Here is a 21,293-nt window from a genome sequence, read left to right as displayed (position 1 = left end):
CAGGAATATACTTATTCCAAGTATCCTTAAACATCTGCCACTGCTTCTCTATTGATCTATCTCCTAGCCTAGTATCTCAGTTCACTTCACCTAGCTGAGCTTTCATGGCCACATAGTTGTCCTTATTTAAGTTTAAAATACTAGTCTTAGACCCACTGTTCTCCCTTTCAAACTGGTTGTAAAGTCAATCACATTGTGGTTGCTGCTACCTAGAAATACCTCTACTTGGAAGTCATTAATGAATTGTCACATTACATAAAACCAAGTTAATATAACCTGCACTCTAGTTGGTTCCAGAACATGCAGTGCTGCTTCAAGATGCTATCTCAAAAGCATTCCAAGAACTCCTCATCCAGGCTATTACTACCAATCTGATTTTTCCAGGTTATATGTAGATTAAAGTCACCTATAATTATTGCCATTCCTTCAGCACAGGACCCAATATTTCTTCTTGTATACTTTGCCCTGCATTGCAGTTACTGTAAGGGGGCTTGTAGACCACTACCACTAGTGACTCCTTTCCTCTACTATTCCTCATCTCCACCCAAACCAATTCCAAGTTCTAATCTCCTGAGCCAATGTCATCTCGGACTATTACACCAATGTCATCCTTGATTAACAGTGCTATCCTCCACCTTTACCTAGCTTCCTATTCTTCTTGAATGTCATATGCCCCTCGATATTCAGGGCTCCTTGTCCTCCTGCAGCCAGTTCTCTGGAAAGGCTATCAGATCATATTTATTTACTTCAGTGTCTGCGATCAACCAGCTGAAAAAGGAAAGCCACAGGATTATGCGATACCACCCCTGTAAAAAGGGTGAACTTTATGCAGTCTGGGCGACAGCCAGCTCACCTCAGTGTACTGTTTGGGATCTTGGATCAGGAGTGTTTCAGTTGCAGACAAATGATCAAAGCTCCGGCTGCTGCTGCATCCTCTAGTGTACAAATGGATCTGAAATCCAACACATCACACATCAGATTTGTTTCACTGGCCCTGTAATGGACTTGTAAACAGAAACAAGCTTCGACAGGGGGTGGCTATTGTCCCTTGCTGCCTGCACTGAATTTAAGCCTCTCTTGACCAATTTATACCACCCCATTGTCCTGCATTCTCTTCGAAACCTCCACTGGAGAATATTAAAAGAGTGGGGGAAATCAAGCAGGAAAGTGAGATAAGGCCAGGTGACTCATGTGGAAAGAAACATTGGTACAGGCCCAATGGACAGTATGGTTCATTTCTCTGTGTTGGAACAGAATATGATTTTGTGCTATACCCAAGGTTTCACCACTTTCACTTGAGACATCTTCAGAAGCTTCTGAAGAGCAGGTGGCAGGACAGAATACCAGATATCAAGGGGCTCATCTGAGCAGGCACCCCAAGCAGCTAGACCATATCAAGACAGTCACAACTTAGTTGGGTTGGCCATGAAGCCATAATGCCTGACACTTGCTTAACAAAGTGATTCATCTATGGAGAGTTGAGTCTGGGATGCAGTCTCATGATGGTCAAAGCAAGCCCAAGGACATTCTGAAGGTTACACTGAGGAGTTTGCACATCAGTTTTGCATCCTGCATCCTGGGAGAGAGGCAAGAGAAAATCCCATGCCAGCAGTTCATCCAAAACTAATCATCTGCAGTACACTGTCCTATTTGCAGCAGGACCTTCCACATGCAGTTCAGCCGTAGCAATCACTTGCGTACTTACCGGAACCCTACTAAACACCCCAGATGAACATGGTCATCTTCTCCTCAAAGACTGAACAACATTATTAATCTGCTGTTCCCTTCCAATGGTGTGCTCTGCCCAAAGGAAGGTCTTTGGCTTGTTGTTTGCTGATGCTTCGTCCTAAACTGTTTTCTTGGGCAGTATTTGGCAGTGGTGATTTGCTAGTCATCTAGGCAACTGACCTAATCAGCCCCCTTCCTTTTCAATAGGCAGTGAATTATCTGTCATTTTCATTCAGATTGCAGGTTTGATCGCGGGAGCCTGGTCACCCCGAATAACACCTTCACAATGCACAAACTATAAACACACGTCAGGGCGGCACGTTGCGCAGCGGTTAGCACTGCTGCCTACGGCACGGAGGACCTGGGTTTGATCCCGGCCCCGGGTCACTGGTCTGTGTGGCGTTTGAATATTCTCCCCATGTCTGCTTGGGTTTAGCCCTCACATCCCAAACATGAGCAGGTTAGGTCGAATGGCCACACTAAATTGGCTCTTTATTGGAAAAAAAATAATTGGGCACTCTAAATTTAAAAACAAAAACTATAAACACGCGTCTAGGTTGAGGCAGCACTGATAATCTGCGATAGTTTCATTCGCACCATTAACCTAACCTCAATGTATCACTGCAAACTTTAACTGCATCTTATCTGATGGAGCGCGACTCAGACCGAATGGGTCCCGATGCTGGTGAAGGGGTTGGGAGTGATGCTGTATACCTTGTAGAGAGCAGAACACCTCTCCTGCTGAACACTGTAAAGGCTTCGCCAACGGAACAGCAGCTTCCCTTGTAAAAACTGCAGGTATCGCACATCCATTCCCACTGGGTGTCTGCCATCCTGAATGTCCAATCTCTCCGTGGAGCTGATGGGTATAGTTTGTCTGCACTGAAAGCAAAAGTCGTCATCACAATTACTGCAGGCCAATGCAGTCCCAAGCATTTTATCACAATGCTAGCTCAGATAAAAAAACACAAGTTCTTACCGTTTAATTGCTTTGAGATGCGGAGATAGTTTTAGTACACGCAATCGGTGTGCTCTTAGCAACATGCTTTATTAATAGCCAGACTAGGGTGTGATTGCTGTTTACATTACCACAAACTTTGTTATGTGCTTCTGCATGTTGAAACATTACTTTACAAATGCCAGTTAAAAACTGATTATATTCATTTGCAATTCAGGAATAATATGCACTCCAAGTCAAACAATGACAGTGAGGTAGTCAATAAGGAAATGGCGTACATGTTGAATTCGACTCAATGGGTACAATGGCCTACTTCTGCTCCTATGTTTCTCTGTAAGCAGTGTGGATGGAAGTATAAAATAACAGAGACGTTGATAAATTTCAAGAGAATGAACAAAAACTGTGGCAAATGAATTCCAATGTAGGCAGATGTCAGGTCATCCACTTTGAACCTAAAATAGACAGGACAGTGTACTTTCTAAATGGTGAAAAAATAGAAACAGTGGAAGTCCAAAGAGACTCAGGTACAGAAAATAATTCATGAGATTTATGGAATGCTGGCCTTTATAGCTATTATAATTATTATAATATCTAGTATAATAGGCCTTGATATCTAGTATAATATCTAGTATAATAGGGGTAGTTGTCATGATTCAACTGTCCAATGCCATGGTTAGCTCACACCTTGAATACAGTGCCCAGAATCGTTCAGTGTCTTGAGGGAGATGTACTGGCCTTGCAGCTAGCAGCTAGATTCACCAGAATAATACCTGGGTTTGAATGGTTAAATTACAAGAAGGAGTACTAGGGTTGTATTTCCTGAAACTTAGAAGGTCGAGGGTGATTTGATTAAATATTTCATGGAATCGATGGAACTAGTGGCCTCCTTGTGTGCTGTATTGACTCAATATTAAGTATATTAAGAGGAACAGATAGAGTAATTAAGATCAACTAGTTTCTGCTAGTTGGAGGATCTAGGAGTAGGGGCCATAATCTGAAAAGTAGAATCAGAGCTTTCAAGAGTGAAATTTGGAAATAGTTGTACAAAGGGTGGTAGAAGTTTGGAACTCTCTTCCACAAACAGCAATTGATGTTGAATCAGTTGTAAATTTTAATTCTGAGATTGATGGATTTTTGTTATCCTAAAGGTAATAAGGGGCATGGGACAAAGACAATTAAATGGAGTTAGGTTGCAGTTCAACCATGATCGTGCGGAATGACTTTACTGGCTAAATGGCCTCCTCCTGTTCTGAAAAAACAGTAATCTAAAACAACGTCCCATCTTTCTGAAGAATAATGTCTTTGCAAATAAACTGTAAACATTTTTAGACAGAGAAGATGGAGAGAAAGAGATAAAGCAAGAACTAAAGATCGTGCAAGTGAAACCACCCAAAACAGCATCCTTGATTGGACAGAGACAGCAAAAGGGAATGTGAAGCAGAAAGTAGAAGATAGAAAGCAGCAGGAAGCACAAGAAAACAAGGACACAAGATAAGGATGAACAATGTGAGGGCATGTACACAGAAAGACGGTGAAGTGAGAAGCAGGACAAATCAAATGAAAGAAAGGAAGCACAGCGCACGAGAGAGTGCTTAAGGAAGCACCTGAAAAATAAAGCAAGAAAACAGCAAAGACTACCCAAGAGACAGAAAGACAGACAGAGGCAGAGATAGTCAAGGAAACAACAGGAGTGAAAGAGAGAATGAAATTAGTGGTTGTAGGAGTGCCTTGCCTCCCTGTCCCTGCAACCTCCTCCAAGCCCAGAGATCTGCATGCCTCAAATTCTGTTCTTGTGCATTTCTTTCATAATTGTGCCACCATTGGTAGCTGTGGCTTCAGCTTCCTAGGCTCCAAGCTCTGGAACTTCCTCCTTACTCTTCTCCCACTTTCTACCTTATTTCCCTCCTTTAAGCCACATCTTAACATCCACCTCTTTGATCAAGATTTTGATCATTTGACCCAATATTTCCTTATATGGCTCACTGTCATACTTGTCGTGTTAAGCACAGTAAGATAATATGGGCTGCAACTGGATGCAGCTTTACCCGAGAGATACTCCACACCTTGAAGTTAGTTCAATATGATTTATTGAACCTGTCACACAGTTAGCTCAATCCTCTGAGTTCGACTCTCTGCTAACCTAGTGTGATTAATCTGTCTAACTGAACCAGACTAGCTCTTAGCCACGTGCTGTAGGAGTTATATGATATGTACACCCTGACTCACACTGTAGATGTCACCAGTGGAAAGAGACAGAGTGCTCGTGCCTCGTGCCTTTTATAGTGGGAAACCACCCCCAAGTGTTCTGCCTGCTGATTGGTTATGTCCTGTTCTCTGTATTCATTGGCTGCCTGTTTGTATCTCATTATGTGCATGTCTGCATATCATGACATCTCCCGTTTTGAAATGTTTTTCTATGGCCTATGTGAAAGTATTTACATGTGTAGGCCAAAAAACTAACTTATTTACATACAGTAGCAGATGGGAACATATGTACATGTAAAAACAGGTGTCTAAGGTGCGAAAACAGAACATAGCAAACAAAACAAGTGTTCATAAGTCCAGTCTCTGGGGCTTGCGTCAGATCCTGGTCGACCGCCGGAGAGGTGGTGGTGGGAACGACGGCGCCTTGATAGGCGGGATTGAAGCCTGACTGGTGGCCTCGTGGTTCGAGGTATGAGGAGGTGGCACAATAACGGATGGAAACAATGAAGTGTGTGGTTGCGGGTAGGCAGCTGTGCAGCTGTTGCGCCGCACAACAGAGCCATCAGCCATACGCACAACATACGGTCGGGGAGCAGCCTGTCGAACAACAACAGCTGGAGCTGACCAGCCTCCATCAGGTAGCTTGATCCGAACAGCATTCTCCGGGAGTAGCACAGACAAATCAGTGGCATGAGCATCATAGCTCTGCTTTTGCCGGTCCTCGAGTTTCTGCACCTTCTGCAGAACCGGGAGGTGATCCAGGTCAAGCAAGTGTATGGCTGGAAGAGTCGTCCGCAGGTCCCTGTTCATCAGTTCAGCCGGTGACATGCCGGTAGGCAGAGGGGTTGCCCTGTACGCAAGCAGTGCAAGGTTGACGTCAGAAGCAGAATCCGCAGCCTTGCAGATGAGCTGTTTCACTATGTGCACCCCTTTCTCAACCTTCCCACTGGACTGCGGGTAATGCGCGCTGGAAGTAACGTGATGAAACTGATATACCTGGGCAAATCTTGACCACTCTTGACTGCTGAAGCAAGGACCGTTGTCACTCATGACAGTGAGTGGAATACCATGCCTGGAGAACATCTCCTTACAGGCCTTGATGACGGTCTTGGATGTGAGGTCCGAGAGCTTCACAACTTCTGGGTAGTTAGAAAAATAATCAATGATTGACACATAATCACGACCATTAGCATGAAAGAGGTCGATGCCCACCTTGGACCACAGGGAGGTCACGATTTTGTGCTGCTGAAGCGTCTCCTTGCCCTGTGCTGGCTGGAAGCGTTGACAGGTCGGACAGTTGAGGACCATATTTGAGATATCCTGACTAATCCCAGGCTAGTAGCCAGCTTGCCTGGCTCTGCGCCTGCACTTTTTGGCACCCATATGTCCCTCATGGATTTGCCAGAGCATCAAGCTCTGGAGACTGAGTGGAATGACAATGCGGTCCAGCTCGAGGAGGATGCCATCAACTACTGTCAGGTCGTCCTTCACATTGAAGAATAGAGGGCACTGCCCTTTTTGCCAGCCATTGGCGAGGTGGCGCATGACACGCTGCAGAAGAGGGTCTTTGGCTGTCTCCTCGCGAATGCGAATCACCTTTTCATCCGATGCCGGGAGGTTGCTGGCCCACAGCTGCACCTGTGATTCGATCTGTTGGACGAATGCCGGCGGGTCAGCAGGCAGGATTATGGAGCGGGACAAGGCATCCGCAATAATGAGCTCCTTGCCAGGCGTATACAAGAGTTCAAAGTCATACCTCCGGAGTCCGAGGAGGATGCGCTGCAGCCGGGGGGTCATGTCGTTCAGGTCCTGGTGGATAATGTGCACCAGAGGCCTGTGGTCCGTCTCGACAGTGAACGTCGGCAGGCCGTAGACATAATCGTGGAACTTGAGAATTCCAGTAAACAGGCCCAGGCATTCCTTTTCAGTTTGTGCATACCGCTGCTCGGTGGGTGTCATTGCCCGTGATGCTTAGGCAACCAGTGCCCAGGATGAGGTATCATCGCGCTGGAGAAACACTGTGCCGATGCCATCCTGGCTCGAATCCCTTGAGATTGTTTCCCTGTCAAGGTCAAAAAATGCCAATACAGGTGCAGTGGTGAGCTTGGCTTTCAGCTCCAACCACAGTAGACTTTTTTACCAGGTGTCTGAGGGCCGTGGTGCGTGAGGCCAGGTTTGGGATAAACTTGCCCAAGACGTTTACCATGCCTCAAAAATGCAGTACCGCCTTCTTGTCTTCAGGAGTCTTCATGGCTTCGATGGCCTTGACCTTGTCTGCGTCCGGGCGCACACCCTGTTGAGATATCTAGTGACCCAAGAACTGGAGTGTCGACATGCCAAAGCAACACTTGGCCCTGTTCAGCTTGAGACCATTGGCATGGACATTGCGGAGTACCTGCTGGAGACGAGAGATGTGCTCTTCAATGGTCGTGGACCATATAACATCGTCCACATACACACAAACCCCTTCAATACCCTCATCATCTGCTCCATGATTCTATGGAAGATCTCCGAGGCCGAGACAATGCCAAACAGCATACGATAGTAGCAGTACCTGCCAAACGGTGTGTTGAAGGTGCAGAGCCTTCTGCTGCACTCATCCAGCTGGATTTGCCAGAACCCCTGTGGCGCATCTAGCTTTGTGAAAAACCGAGCATGTGCCATCTCACTTGTGAGTCCCTCCCACTTCGGGATGGGGTAGTGTTCCCGCATTATATTCTGGTTGAGATCCTTGGGATCAATACAGATGCGCAGCTCACCCGAAGGCTTTTTTTAAATTTTTTTTTTATACACATACCATCGAGCTGACCCAATCCGTTGGTTCCGTAACTTTAGAAATGATGCTCTGGTCCTGAAGAGCCTGGAGCTGTGCCTTCAGGCGCTCCTTCAGTGGAGCCAGGACCCGGCGTGGTGCGTGGACCATAGGCGTGGCATCAGACCGTAACAGGATCTTGTACCGATATGGCAGAGTGCCCATCCCGTCGAACACATCCGGATACGGAGCTAGGATGTCGTCAATGCCAGCTTGAAGATCCCCGTTGTGGGAGGTCATTGTGTAGACCCGCTGCACAAGGTGTAGTTGCTTGCATGCCTGTGTGCTGAGCAGAAAGGCCCTGTCTGGCTTGACGATCTCAAACCGTAGCCTTGCGTGATTGCTCTTGTTGGAGACGAGCAGATGGCAGGATCCCAGTGCTGTGATGACATTGCCGTTATAGTCCAGGAGCTGGCAGGCTGCTGGAAAGAGCTTGGGTGGTTTCTTGATGCGATTGAAATCCGCCTGTGAAAGGAGATTGGCAGGCTCACCTGTGTCCAGCTTGAACTGGATTGAGCATTGACCTACTTGCAGCACCGCACGCCATTCGTCCGCAGAATCCACATCGAGAATGGACAGGCATTGTGATGATGTCGGTGAGGCATGTTCACGTGTGGTAATGATGCCTACATGGTAGGGGGACTCCAGGCAGTCATCCTCTGGGTCCGTTGTGCTGCCAGGATCAGAATCCTGTAAACCTTGCTGTACACTCCTAACGCATCTGTGTTGGAATTGGGAGCGCTGGCCTCTGACTGGTGGTGCAGACCTGCACACAGCTGCATAGTGTCCAGGCTTTCCACAATTTAAACATCACCTGCCTCTTGCAGGGCAGTGTCTCTTTAAGTGGCCGGTGTCGCAGTTCGGGCAAGTCATGACGTCATTACGCTCCATGCGTCGTCGCACATGCGCAGTGCGGTCGGCAGACGTTCGCACCTGCGCAGAATGGTGATCTGCCGTTTCATCGTCCCAGTCGCATCGCGCATGCGTGGGGCTCCGGGAAGAGCGCACAAAATGGTCGCTTTCATCAAGGCTGAGGCTCTGCATCCGGGCAATGGCCTGCACACTCTCTGCCTCTTGGGAGGCAAGTTTCTCCTTTTCAGCCGATTTATATTGGGAATACCGATTTTTGGCATGCTCATGCACTGTACATGTTTCAATCGCGACGGTCAGGGTCATATTCTTGATTTTTAAAAGCTGCTCTCTCAGAGGATCAGAGTAAACTCCGAAAACGATCTGGTCCCTGATCATGGAGTCAACAATATCACCAAAGTTGCAGGACAACGCTAGGTAGACGGAGATTAGTTAGGAAGGAGTTGAAAGATTCATCTTTACCTTGGAGGCATTGTTTGAACATATTGCGCTCGAAAATTTCATTGGTGTCCACTTCACAATGACTATCAAACTTGTCCAGGACGGTCTGAAACTTTGTCTTGTCCTGGCCTTCGGTGATGTTCAGAGAGTTGAAGAGTTGGATGGCTTGATCCCCCGCAGTTGAGAGGAGAAGCACGATCTTCCTTGTATCAGATGCACCCTCGAGGTCTGAGGCTTCGATGTACAGCAGAAACCTTTGCTTGAAAGTCCGTCAGTTGGCAGGGAGATGCCGGAGGTCCGCAGCTGTTGAGGAGCCTGGATCTTCTCCATGGTGCCGGGATACATTAGCTGGTCGTCATGGAACAGATTGAGGTAAATCACCTAGGGATTGCAGTCTCCTGGCATCATGTCGTGTTAAGCATAGTAAGATAACATGGGCTGTAACTGGATGCAGCTTTACCTGAGATACTCCACACCTTGAAGTTAGTTCAATATGATTTATTGAACCTGTCACAGTTAGCTCAATCCTCTGTGAGTTCGACTCTCTGCTAACCTAGTGTGATTAAACTGTCTGGCTGAACCAGACTAGCTCTTAGCCATGTGCTGTAGGAGTTAGATGGTATGTACACCCTGACTCTCTGTAGATGTCACCAGTGGAAAGAGACAGAGTGCTCATGCCTCGTGCCTTTTATAGTGGGAAACCACCCCCAAGTGTTCTGCCTGCTGATTGGTTATGTCCTGTTCTCTGTATTCATTGGCTGCCTGTTTGTATCTCATTATGTGCATGTCTGCATATCATGACAATACTTTGTTTAGAATATTCCTGTGGAGTGCCTTGAGACATTTCATTATGTTAAAGGTGTTGTTTTATTTACACAGAGACAATATCCTCTGACTCCTGGACATGTCCCACTTTTTAAATCCACAAAATATAGAAAGCTCAATACCTACTCAACGCTCAATATAGAACAAATGGCTGTGATTGTAAACATCGCCACTAAGGAGTGCACTGCGATGTACTGACCGTGCAGAGTGATGCCTGATCTTCCACATGCAGCCTGTGCAGATTGAGCAGCTGCTCCAACAGGTGGATTCTCTGTAGTAGCCAGGAGAAAGCCAGGAGCAGTTCCCGGCTACCCAGAGTGCCATCTGCAGGCAGCTGGTAGAAATCCATGAATCCGTAACCGTAGTAGCAAACTGCAGCCTTCACATATTCAATCTGTTCAGCTGTACAGAGTGGAGAGAGAGGGAAAAAATATAAAGCAAACTATCAAAGGCAGCTTGTTGTACAGTGCACTCTTTCACTTAATTATTGACATCGGGTGCAATTTTCCCCACTTCTTGTGCCCAGTGCTTATCCAGTTATGTTGGTGCATAGCGGGAGAGGCACAAAACGGGTTTTGCACCGAGCCGTGCTCAATGCACCCGACCCGCTATGCCCGATACGATCTGCATCACACTCTGAATTGGCGTGATCCAGCTCAGCAGGAGTCATTCTGCAAGGTAAATTCTATGATTAAACTTATTTAAACAGACACAGCCCGGTTGAGGCCGCAGTCTCCTGGCTTCCGGTATTCTAGGGCAAAGCTTCATGCCGGCATGAATTTATACTGGTCTCCAGAAACGGAAACCAGGCGTGATGGCCATTTTTATTGTACAAATGTACAGTGGCCTCGACTTCAGATGGCAGCCATGGAGTGGTCGCATGCAAAATGGCTCCTGCATGAAAACTGTGAAAACAACCTTTTAATCCCATTAAACGGGCACCAAAACTATCCAAATCGTCCCCCCATCGACCTACCCACACAGACCATGTTGAAGAGGAAAATGGGAAAGAGCCAGCCGCCCACCAAGAAAGTCAACAAAGACGAGGGAAGGGAAGCCTCAATCTCGTAGCTGGTAGCCACACGAGGTGGCATGGGAACGGGAAGGGCAGACTCCATGGAGGGCTCAGCGCAGAACCAGACGTTGATGGACAATCTCATGGGCTTTATTACCACCAAGCTCCAGAGGCATAGAGAGGAGCAGAAAAGAGACCTCCTGCCAGCCGTCGAGACAGCAGTGGAGACGGCAACGGCCCCCATGAGGGAGGCATTGAAGTCAGGAATCGAAGAATGAGACCTGGTGAAAGCTGCCACAGACCAAGGGGATCGGAACGCAGAATTGGAGACCCAAATGGGAAGTTTGATCAAGACCCAGAAGCACCTAACGGAGAAAATCGTCAATCAAGAAAATGGGTCGCCCCGCCAAACTTGAGAATCGTGGGGCTGCCGGAGGGGAGAAACCCCTCAGAATATGTGTCTCGAGGGCAGCACGGTTGCGCAGTGGTAGCACTGCAGTCTCACAGCGCACGCAGAGGTCCCAGGTTCGATCCTGGCTCTGGATCACTGTCCATGTGGAGTTTGCACACCTGTATGGAGCAGATGGGAGCGTTGGGGGGGTGGAGGTTCCACCACCTGGGGGGGGACAGAGAGAAGAGGAGGGAAGAGGGTGCTTCCAGGAGTAACAAAGGCGGACTACTCTGCCATTTTAATCTCTGACCATGCGCCACATTACATCGACATGTGGTTGGAGAAGGGACGGGTCCAATGCCCCCCCCCCATGGTGATGGATGCAACTCTTCTTACTGATAAGAAATTCAGCAGGAAAATATTCCAAGCCATTAATGATAATGTATCCTGCAACCAGAATGGGGATGTCTCACCCCCCACATTCTGGGAGGCACTGAAGGCGGTGATCAGGGGCAAATGAGCTTACAAGGCCCCGAGGGACAGGAAGGAAAGGGGAACCCAGCAGCGGCTGATGGACTCCACACTGGAGATGGATCGGCAGTACTCGACAGGCCTTACCATGGAATTGCTAACAGAAAGGAAAAAGCTGCAGGTGGGGGGGGGGGGGGGGGGGGGGTGAAGCTCCTGTACAGCGTTCCTATGGCGAGCATACGGACAAACACCACCAGCTCCGAATACTTTTGGCTGCATAAGGGAACGAGGCAGGGGTGCCTACTATCCCTGCTCATGTTCGCACTAGCAATTGAATTGCTGGCTATCGCCCTTAAATCAGTAGATTGGTGGACGGGCATCAGAAGAGGGGGCAGTGAGCATAGAGTCTCGCTCTATGCAGATGACCTGCTCCTCTACGTGTCAAACCCCCTAGCCAGCATGGGAAAGATAACCAAACTCCTCAGGGAGTTTGGCGCCTTCTCAGGTTACAACTCAACCTGGGAAAGAGCAAAATATTCCCTGTAAACCTCCGAGAGGGAGGAGCAGAGCTGGAGAGACAGAGGAATGCTGACGGTAGAGGACATGTCTGTGGACGATAGACTGGAGACTCTGGGGGAAACTCAGAGAAGCTCCAACTCCTGAAAGAAAATGAGTTCAGATATCTACAGCTGCGTAACTTTCTCTGCAAGGAACAAAAAACATTCCCCCAAAGACTAATGCACACACTCCTGAACATGATGGTAGGGCTAGGCTGGCATGGGGATGATAAGTGTGGTGACATATACAGGAGGTTCATAGAAAAGGTTAGGACTTCACTGGACAAGACCAGATGAAAGTGGGGAGATCACCTGGGCACGGAGATAGTGGGAGGACTCTGGATTGAGGCACTGCACAGAGTCAATTCCACCCCCTCCTGCGTCGGCAAGCCTGATGCAGCCCAAGGTGGTACACAGAGCACACCTCACCAAGACAAGTGTAAGTGGGTTCTTCCCAGAGGCGGAGGACAAGTACGAAAGGTGGCCTACACGTTCTGATCCTGCCTCAGACTCAGAAAATTCTGGGTGGCCTTCTTCGAGCTATCTCCAAGGTGGTGGGAGTCAAGATGGAGCCATGCCTGTCAGTGGCAGTCTTCAAGGTATCAGAGCACCCAGAGCTCTGGGCAGAAGAGGTGGACACCTAGGCCCTCACTTCACGGATTGCCAGGCAGAGACTTTTGCAGCACCGTCCTAGGCCTCGGAATGGCTCACAGATCTGGCTGAATTGCTGAGGCTAGAAAAAAAAAAAATCAAATTTGAAATAAGATGATCCGAACAGAGGTTCCACACCACTATTCACAGACCGGTCTGGAAAGTTTCACAGCCCTGGGGTAAGTTCCAGATTTTCATTAGCCTTCTAATGAAAAAGTGCTTCCTGATTTTACACCTAAACGACCTGGTTCTAATTTTAACTTTTGTCTCTGGTTTTGGATTCCTACACGAGAGGAAATGTTTTCTCCAACTGTCACATTAAACCCCTTTAACATTTTAAAAACTCAATTAATTCACCCTTAATCGTTTAAGTTCAAACAACATACAAACCTGACCTCAATTTAACTGTACCCCTCTAACACTCCCAAAATCAGCCGAAGTGTCTTTGTTGCTGGAATAAGCACCTGCTTCGCAGATTGGCAACCAATTTCAGTGAGGGGACCTTGAAAAGGCACCAAATAAATGCAAAGCCTAATGTTGGTGTTAGGCAGCCTTCCAAAGTGTCTGAAAGCCACCTTTACCAATACGACACTGCTCTTGAAGCAGATCCCGATTGGGCGCAGAGCATTTTGACTGAATTTGTTCCTTTTACTCTCCATTCCCCACATATTAATTTTTTAAAATTTTGCCAATTAGGAGGCAATTTAGCACGTCAATCCACCTACCCTGCTCATCTTTGGGTTGTGGGGGTGAGACCCACGCAGACTGGGAGAATGTGCAAACTGCACACAGACAGTGACCCTGGGGCTGGGGTCAAACCTGTTCTTCAGCAGAGGCAGCAGGGCTAACAACTGTGCCACCGTGCCGCTCTCCCCATAAATTTGTTCACCCAGAAAAATGGCAACAAGGACCAATTTCTAACCCAGCAGATTCTCTCACAGTATTTGTCATCAAGGTGAGGAGAACAAAGGACAACTGGCAGATTCAATGAAATGGCCAGAGTTTTAGGCACAAGGGCTTGCAATCATGTAATAGCAGAAAGCGGTGGTAGCAGCAAAGGTATAATAGTCGTTGAGTTCAGCCACAACATTGAGTCCAGATGTGGGACTGGAAAGTGTACAAATGCTCTTTATTTCCTGAGGTGACCACACCTAAAGGTACTTTAGGAAATGAATCAGAGGTCATGAAATACATGACATAAATGGAAACCTCTCTTTAATATCATTCAATTGGGAAGATGAAATAGACTTTACATAAACATACCAAAGGATCTTCATCACCGCTGATATTATTGCCAGAAAAGGAGTAGCCAAGTAGACAAGGATCATCATCACCGCTGACATTATTGCTGGAAAAGGAGTAGACAAGGGAACTGCATGGAAGGGTGAATGACATGTGATCGAGGTGTTCTTTTGTAACAAAGATATGAATCGCGCCACCAATGGTTTGCAGGTCTCTGCTGGTTTTAAACAAACTATACAGATATGGAAGGACTATTTCTTACATAAATCTGTGACCTCACACGGCCAGTCCTCATTGACCAACCTCAGGAGCCAATGGAGCAACTTCCAAAACTCAGCTGTCTGCAAACAAAAAAAAACATAAATAAAACAGGGAACCATAAATGTATGTGACCCACATTCCGGCCTGCACCCCCAACACCATCCCCCACCTCAACACCCTGTGATCTCCTGGTTATCCCTCCCATCCCCACACCACATCAACCCCCCCCCCCCCCCCCCCATGACTGCCCTAATTGCCCCCTAGTGACATCCTCCACAGATGCCCTTCCTGTGACTCCCCCAATATGACAGGCCCAGCTGTACCAGCTCCATTTAAGAAGCAGCAGGTTCTTCTCTCTATAACTGGGATATAAGAGGCCAGGTTGGCGCTACTTGGTCCCGATCCCCACCAGGTTACGGCGCCGCCCCTCGGCGGAGTCTCTCACCGCTTCATTTCGGTCGAACTTGGCCTTGCGGAATATCTCCGGGCTGAGGGCGGAAGCGGCTGCCCCGTCCCCCGGGCAGACCCCGGCCAACACCCTGCACAGAGCTGCGATCGCTTCTTTCACCTTCATGATTTAAAGGCTCGCGCTCTCCTTTCAACCGAGCGGTTAAATAACGAGCCCGGAATGGAGGCAAGAGGCTCCGCAGCAGTCTGGTCCTCCACGCATGGCGCCCCCACCCCTGGAGCGTCCGCATCCCGCACCGCCGCTGTTTTTGCCAGCGAAAGTCCCCTGTTCCACTCGTGTTAAAGATCATGTTAATTGAGATGTCGCTCAACCGTGAGCTGGCTGACCTGATGTGGCTCAGGCGGCAGGACGACACGACAACAGCTGTCTTCTTCACCATATAGCGCCTGTAACACAGGGAACTATCCCACTCTCCTACACCGAGCCAAAGAAGTAGACATTAGGAGGGGCGATCAAAAGTTTGGTCAGAGGTGGGTGTGAAAGATATTCGATGCAGTGCATTAATGACAGCCTTTATTGGCACACAATTTAATCAGGTCAAACCCTATCTGAGCATTTCATTAAGGACGGTTTGGCCAACAATTTCTTCTGAGCAGCCACATTATTGATGCCGCATCCCAAATGGTTGTGTAGCATTTCCAATAGGTACATGCCATATTCGCAGAATTCGGCTATCTTTCATAATCTCGACAAGAACTCGCTGACGGGCTCACCCAGACTCCTTTCCGCTGTATTAAAGTGATATATCTGCACAATTATGGATGGTGTTGGGTTGAATTGTTGCCCCACTAGTGTTACTAGCTGCTCAAAAGTTACGAGTGTCAGGCGCCGGACGATAGGTGAGACTCTATCACACCGTAGGTTTGCGCACTACAGGCAGTTAGCAAAATTACTGTATGGCGATCATTCTCCGTGATACTATTGGCCCGGAAAAAGTAGTGTATTCTTTCCGCATACGGTGTCCAATCTTTCAAATGTGCGTTAAGCACATCTAATATTCTGAATAGAGGCATAGTAAATGCAAAGATTCCAACTTTTACCCTTTTTAAAATTCATTTACAGGATGTGGGTGTAGTTAGGCCAGCATTTATTGCCCATCCCGAGTTGCTCTTCAGAAGGTGGTGATGAGTTGCCTTCTTGAACTGCTGCACTGCTTCAGGTGCTGTTAGGAAGGGAGTTCCAGGATTTTGCCCCAGCGACAGTGAAGGAACGGCGATATATTTCCAAGTCGGGGTGGTGAGTGACTTGAAGGGGAACCTCCAGCAGGGTTCGGGAGGTGGCATAACTGACAGAGTAGCAGGGACAGCAGCAAACCAGTTGAATCCTCGTCGCCAGTTTTGTAGACCACGAAGGAGTCCACACCGAGTTGTTAAAAGGAAATAAAGTTTTATTACAATAGCTATTATTTACACAGCCGGGTCTCTCCTGTCGGTACCCAAACTGGGCGACTTTATACAGACGTTAACTATACATGGTTTAGGGTTTCCTGCCGCCTTTAATGGGTGAGTTTGTATTTGACAAGGCTCATAGAGAGTTTAATCAGTGCTACCTCGAAAGCCCAGTGCAGGTTGTGACAGAGTCCCTGGCTGTTTGTTGTATATATCAGTTATTTAGTCTTAAATGTAGAGGGCATGATTATGAAGTTTGCAGATGAAACAAAAATTGGTAGTGAGGAATAAAGCTGTAGATTGCTGAAAGATTTCAGTCAAGTGGGGACCGGTGCTAAACATCGCCCGGCTGGGGTCTCCTCAGTGAGGCTGATAGATGCCGGGTGGCCGATCGATCTGGTGTCAGCACGGCTAAGTGTGTTTATAAACGCACTTAAACATGTAAGACTGGATCCCATACATTGTGGGCGGGATCCACATTGCGACGTCTCCTGAAATCTGGTTAGATCTTGCGAGGTGTAACAGCCGTCAGGAATCCTGGGGGAGGCCTCTCCCAGGATCTACCTGCCAGGTGGAACACGGCCAGTAAATCCCGCCTTATCTCTCTATGTTTCTATGCCCATTCTATCTACTCTTCTTCACAGTCCTTGACTGTGCCATTCCTTACTGTTTTACCCTTACAACTTTGAGTAATAGCAGGTTCGACCTGCTTTGCAATGTTTCTTCGCTACTTCCTCTGCAGCTACATTGGCTAAAGGAAAGGGAAGAACTAGGGTGGCACGGTGGTGCAGTGGTTAGCACTGCTGCCTCACGGCACCGAGGTCTCAAGTTCGATCATGGCCCTGGGTCACTGTCCATGTGGAGTTTGCACATTCTCCCCATGATTGTGTGGGTTTCGCCCCCATAGCCCAAAAATGTGCATGGTCGGTAGATTGGCCATGCTAAATTGGCCTTTAATTGGAAAATTGAATTGGGTACTCTAAATTTATATTTTTTTAAAAAGGAAAGGAAAGAACTACATTTATGTAGCATTTCATATGCTCAGGAAATCCCATATCACTTCACAGCCACTGTTGTAATGTAAGTAAATACAACCACTAACGTGTGCACATGGTAATGTCCTCTAAAGAGCAATGAGATAGATTGCCAAAAATGCCAATTTCTAATGGTGGTGTTTGTGGCAGAAATGTCATGTGGTCAAAGTTTCTGAAATGAAGCTTGAACCCACAGCCTTCTAATTAAGAGGCGAAAGTGCCACCACTGAACCAACACTGACACCACTAGCTCATTTGTCACTGTCTTTCCAAATTTAGATACACATTTTTAACTTTTGCTATTGGCTCTACTTCATTTAGATTTTAAACAATTGAGTATCCTGATCGTCTATAAGTGACAATGAGTTCACGTGTTGCTACCACCATTCGTATGCTTTGTGGTTTCTGCTTCCAATATTTATCTAACATACAAACAAGGAGCAGGAGCGGCCATTCGGCCCCTCGAGCTGATCTGATAGTAACCTCAAATCTGCTTTTTAAAAAATATTTCCAATTAAGGGGCAATTTAGCCTACCCTGCATATCTTTGCAATGTGGGGGTGAAACCAACGCAGACCCAAGGAGAATGTGCAAACTCCACACGGACAGTGACCTGGGGCCGGGAGTGAACCCGGGCCCTCGGCGCTGTGAGGCAGCAGTTCTAACCATTCAAATCTGCTTCTTAATTTGATACTGACGATGCAGAACCTCCTTCTTTGTCCTGCCTATGTCATGGGCACCTACATGGACCATGGGGACAGGGTCCTCCCCCTCCCACTACACGTTCCTCTCTAGACCCGAGCAGATGTCCTGGAACCTGGCACCAGGCAGGCAACACAGTATCTGATATCACGCTCTTTTTTGCAGAGAACGGTGTCAATCCTTCTGGCTATACTGTCCACTACCACCACTACATTCTTTGTTACTCCCCCAACGTGATTGACTGCCTGTACCACGGTGTCGTGGCCAGTTAGCTCATCCACGCTACAGCCCCCACTCCCATCTAAACAAGCTGAAAAAAAACCTCCAACTTGCAAAGACTGAGGCTCCTGTATTTCTGTCTTTTGGCTTCCCTTACCTACTTCACTTGCAGTCACACCCCTTGTTCCTGACCACTGACCAAACCAGAAGATGCCAAAGGGGTGTAACTGCTTCCTGGAATGTCCCGATAACCTTCCCCCTCCCTGATGTGCCACAGTGTCAGTAACCACAAACAGTTCCTGCATTGTTTGCCCTGGATCACAACTGTTCAACACCATCCCGGACAAAGCAGCCGCTTGGTTGGCATTCAATGCACCACCTTTAACATTCACTCCCTCCACCACCAATGCACAGAGGCAGCAATGTGTATGATGCACTAAGCGTCAAGAACCACAAAGACATGTGAGACTTTAACCAAGGCTTTAATACACTACATAGGAAGCTTACCCGACACAGACGACCCCAGACAAAATGGGTCAGGTTCTCAGAAGCTGGGTCTTATACCTAACTCCCGGGGGAGTGGCCAAGGCGGAGCTCTCCGTGGCTAGGTCAGGTTACATACAGGTGACCGAACCTCTACAGAGCTACAGTACAATACACAGTACAATACACAGGGTTACAGGGCCACGTTACACACAACAATTATATAACTATGTACAATGCTAGGGAAGTACAGTGGTGTATCACCACATTCACCCCTTGATTAGAAGGAAGTCCGGGGTGAAAATATGAAATAGCAAACACAGTGAACAAACAGGGGGTAACGAACAGAGTCCATCAGGAGGTTCCGTGTCGTCAGAGGTCGAGACGAACGATGGGTTTGGTCGATCTCTTTGAACGTCGGAGCTGCGGCGCTGAGGTAGTGTCCGGCGGTATCCGTGCGGTCGGTGGTGCTGGGTCGCGAGGCGGCATGACGTCCCCCACCACTTCGGCTGGCTCGAGGCGAAACTGCGGGATGACAGCGGCTGGCACGGAGTAGTGACAGGCCGAGGGATCGACGGGAGCAGAGAGGGAGCGGGGTGGAGGTTGCGGGGCGGGGGCAGCAGGGGCCCCAGAGGGGGCCAGGTCCTTGATGGAGACGGTCTCCTCACGCCCGTCGGGGTACGCTATGTACGCGTACTGTGGGTTGGCGTGGAGGAGACAGACTCTCTCCACCAGGGGCTCTGCCTTAGAGGTCCGCACGTGCTTGCGGAGCAGGACGTCTCCCGGGGACAGGAGCCAGGACGGAAGCGATGTCACGGATGCCGATCTCCTGGAGAAGAGAAACATCCGCTCATGAGGGGTGGCATTCGTTGCAGTACACAAAAGGGACCGGATGGAGTGGAGTGCGGCAGGGAGGGCCTCCTGCCAACGGGAGACTGGTAGGCCTTTGGACTTGAGGGCTAGCAGCACGGCCTTCCAAACTGTCGCGTTCTCCCTCTCCACCTGTCCGTTCCCCCGGGGGTTGTAACTGGTCGTCCTGCTTGAGGCAACGCCCCTGGCGAGCAGGTACCGACGCAGCTCCTCACTCGTGAAGGAGGAGCCCCGGTCACTGTGACTGTAATTGGGATAACCGAACAGCATGAAGAGGTCGTGCAACGCTTTGATGACGGTGGCGGAGGTCGTGTTGGGGCAGGGAATGGTGAAGGGGAACCGCGAGTACTCGTCGATGACATTGAGGAAGTATGTGTTGCGGTTGTGGGTGGGGAGGGGCCCTTTGAAGTCAATGCTGAGACGTTCAAAGGGGCGGGTAGCCTTGATTAGGTGCGCCTTGTCTGGCTTGTAGAATTGCGGCTTGCACTCCGCACAGACTTGGCAGTCCCTAGTCATGGCCTTGACCTCCTCGACTGAGAAGGGCAGGTTGTGGTCCTTGGTGTAGTGGTAGAACCGCCTGACGCCCAGGTGACAGAGATCATTATGTAGTGCCCGCAGTCGGTCATCCTGTGCATTGGCACAAGTACTACGGGACAGGGCATCAGGAGGATCATTGAGCTTACCTGGCCGGTATAAGATACTATAATTGTAGGTGGAGAGTTCGATCCTCCACCGTAATATCTTATCATTTTTGATTTTACCTCGTTGTTTGTTGTCGAACATGAACGCAACTGATCGTTGGTCAGTAACGAGGGTAAATGGTTTTCCGGCCAGGTAGCGCCTCCAGTGCCGGACGGCTTCCACTATGGCCTGTGCCTCCTTCTCAACAGAGGAGTGGCGGATCTCGGGGCCTTGGAGTGTGTGGGAAAAGAAGGCGATGGGCCTGCCCGCCAGGTTGAGGGTGGCACCCAGGGCAAAGTCGGAGGCATCGCTCTCGACTTGGAATGGTGCAGACACGTCTACCGCATGCATGGCGGCTTTGGCGATAGCGGTTTTTAGGAGGTGGAAGGCCTGGCAGGCCTCGGGCAGGAGGGGGAATGAGGGGGAACGGAGGAGGGGTCGGGCCTTGTCAGCGTACTCGGGCACCCGCTGGGCATAGTAGGCAAAGAACCCGAGGCATCGCCTCAGTTCTTTGGGGCAGGTGGGAATGGGGAGTTCGAGAAGGGGGCGCAGACGGTCGGGATCGGTGCCGAGGACACCGTTCACCACGTAGCCGAGTATGGCGAGGCGGGTGGTGCCGAAAACACATTTTGCCTCGTTGTACGTGAGATTTAGGCGTTTGGCAGTTTGGAGGAATTTAGTGAGGTTGATGTCATGGTCCTGCTGGTTGTGGCCGTAGATGGTGACGTTGTCCAGACACGGGAAGGTAGCCCGCAGTCTGTTCTGGTCCACCATTCGGTCCATCTCCCGTTGGAAGACCAAGACTCCATTGGTGACGCCAAAGGGTACCCTAAGAAAGTGGTAGAGGCGGCCGTCCGCCTCGAAGGCCGTGAAGTTACGGTCCTCCGGGCGGATAGGGAGCTGATGGTAGGCGGATTTCAAGTCTATGGTGGAGAACACCCGGTACGGTGCAATCCGGTTGACCATGTCAGATATGCGGGGGAGGGGATACGCATCAAGCAGCGTGTACCGGTTGATGGTC

General features: G+C 48.8%; 2 protein-coding genes across 8 annotated transcripts in view; one reads left to right on the top strand and one right to left on the bottom strand.

The window, feature by feature from the left end:
• The window catches only part of tedc1 (tubulin epsilon and delta complex 1), a 29,619-nt gene extending 14,305 nt beyond the window's left edge, over positions 1-15,314 (bottom strand). Inside the window, exons 1-6 of one of the 7 annotated variants that reach the window (XM_072481343.1) lie at positions 15,223-15,314; positions 14,429-14,507; positions 14,188-14,272; positions 10,039-10,241; positions 2,443-2,610; positions 854-952 (exon numbers count right to left, since the gene is read on the bottom strand). In XM_072481343.1, the coding sequence (XP_072337444.1) occupies positions 854-952; positions 2,443-2,610; positions 10,039-10,188 (417 nt within the window). In that variant the 5' untranslated portion in view covers positions 10,189-10,241; positions 14,188-14,272; positions 14,429-14,507; positions 15,223-15,314. Of the gene's footprint in view, positions 1-853; positions 953-2,442; positions 2,611-10,038; positions 10,242-12,585; positions 12,710-14,187; positions 14,508-14,872; positions 15,057-15,222 lie in introns of those variants that run through there. The other 6 variants (XM_072481341.1, XM_072481342.1, XM_072481338.1 and 3 more) reach the window with 6 other exon arrangements.
• The window catches only part of nlrc3 (NLR family, CARD domain containing 3), a 117,341-nt gene continuing 111,245 nt past the window's right edge, over positions 15,198-21,293 (top strand). Inside the window, exon 1 of the mRNA XM_072481334.1 lies at positions 15,198-15,366. The gene's annotated coding sequence lies outside the window, so the exon portion shown is untranslated. The remainder of the gene's footprint in view (positions 15,367-21,293) is intronic.

Source organism: Scyliorhinus torazame, chromosome 17 (genome assembly GCF_047496885.1).
Source record: "Scyliorhinus torazame isolate Kashiwa2021f chromosome 17, sScyTor2.1, whole genome shotgun sequence".
Lineage (NCBI taxonomy): Eukaryota > Metazoa > Chordata > Chondrichthyes > Carcharhiniformes > Scyliorhinidae > Scyliorhinus > Scyliorhinus torazame.
Note: the sequence above shows the minus strand (reverse complement) of the source record. Positions and strands in the feature narration are given on the sequence as shown.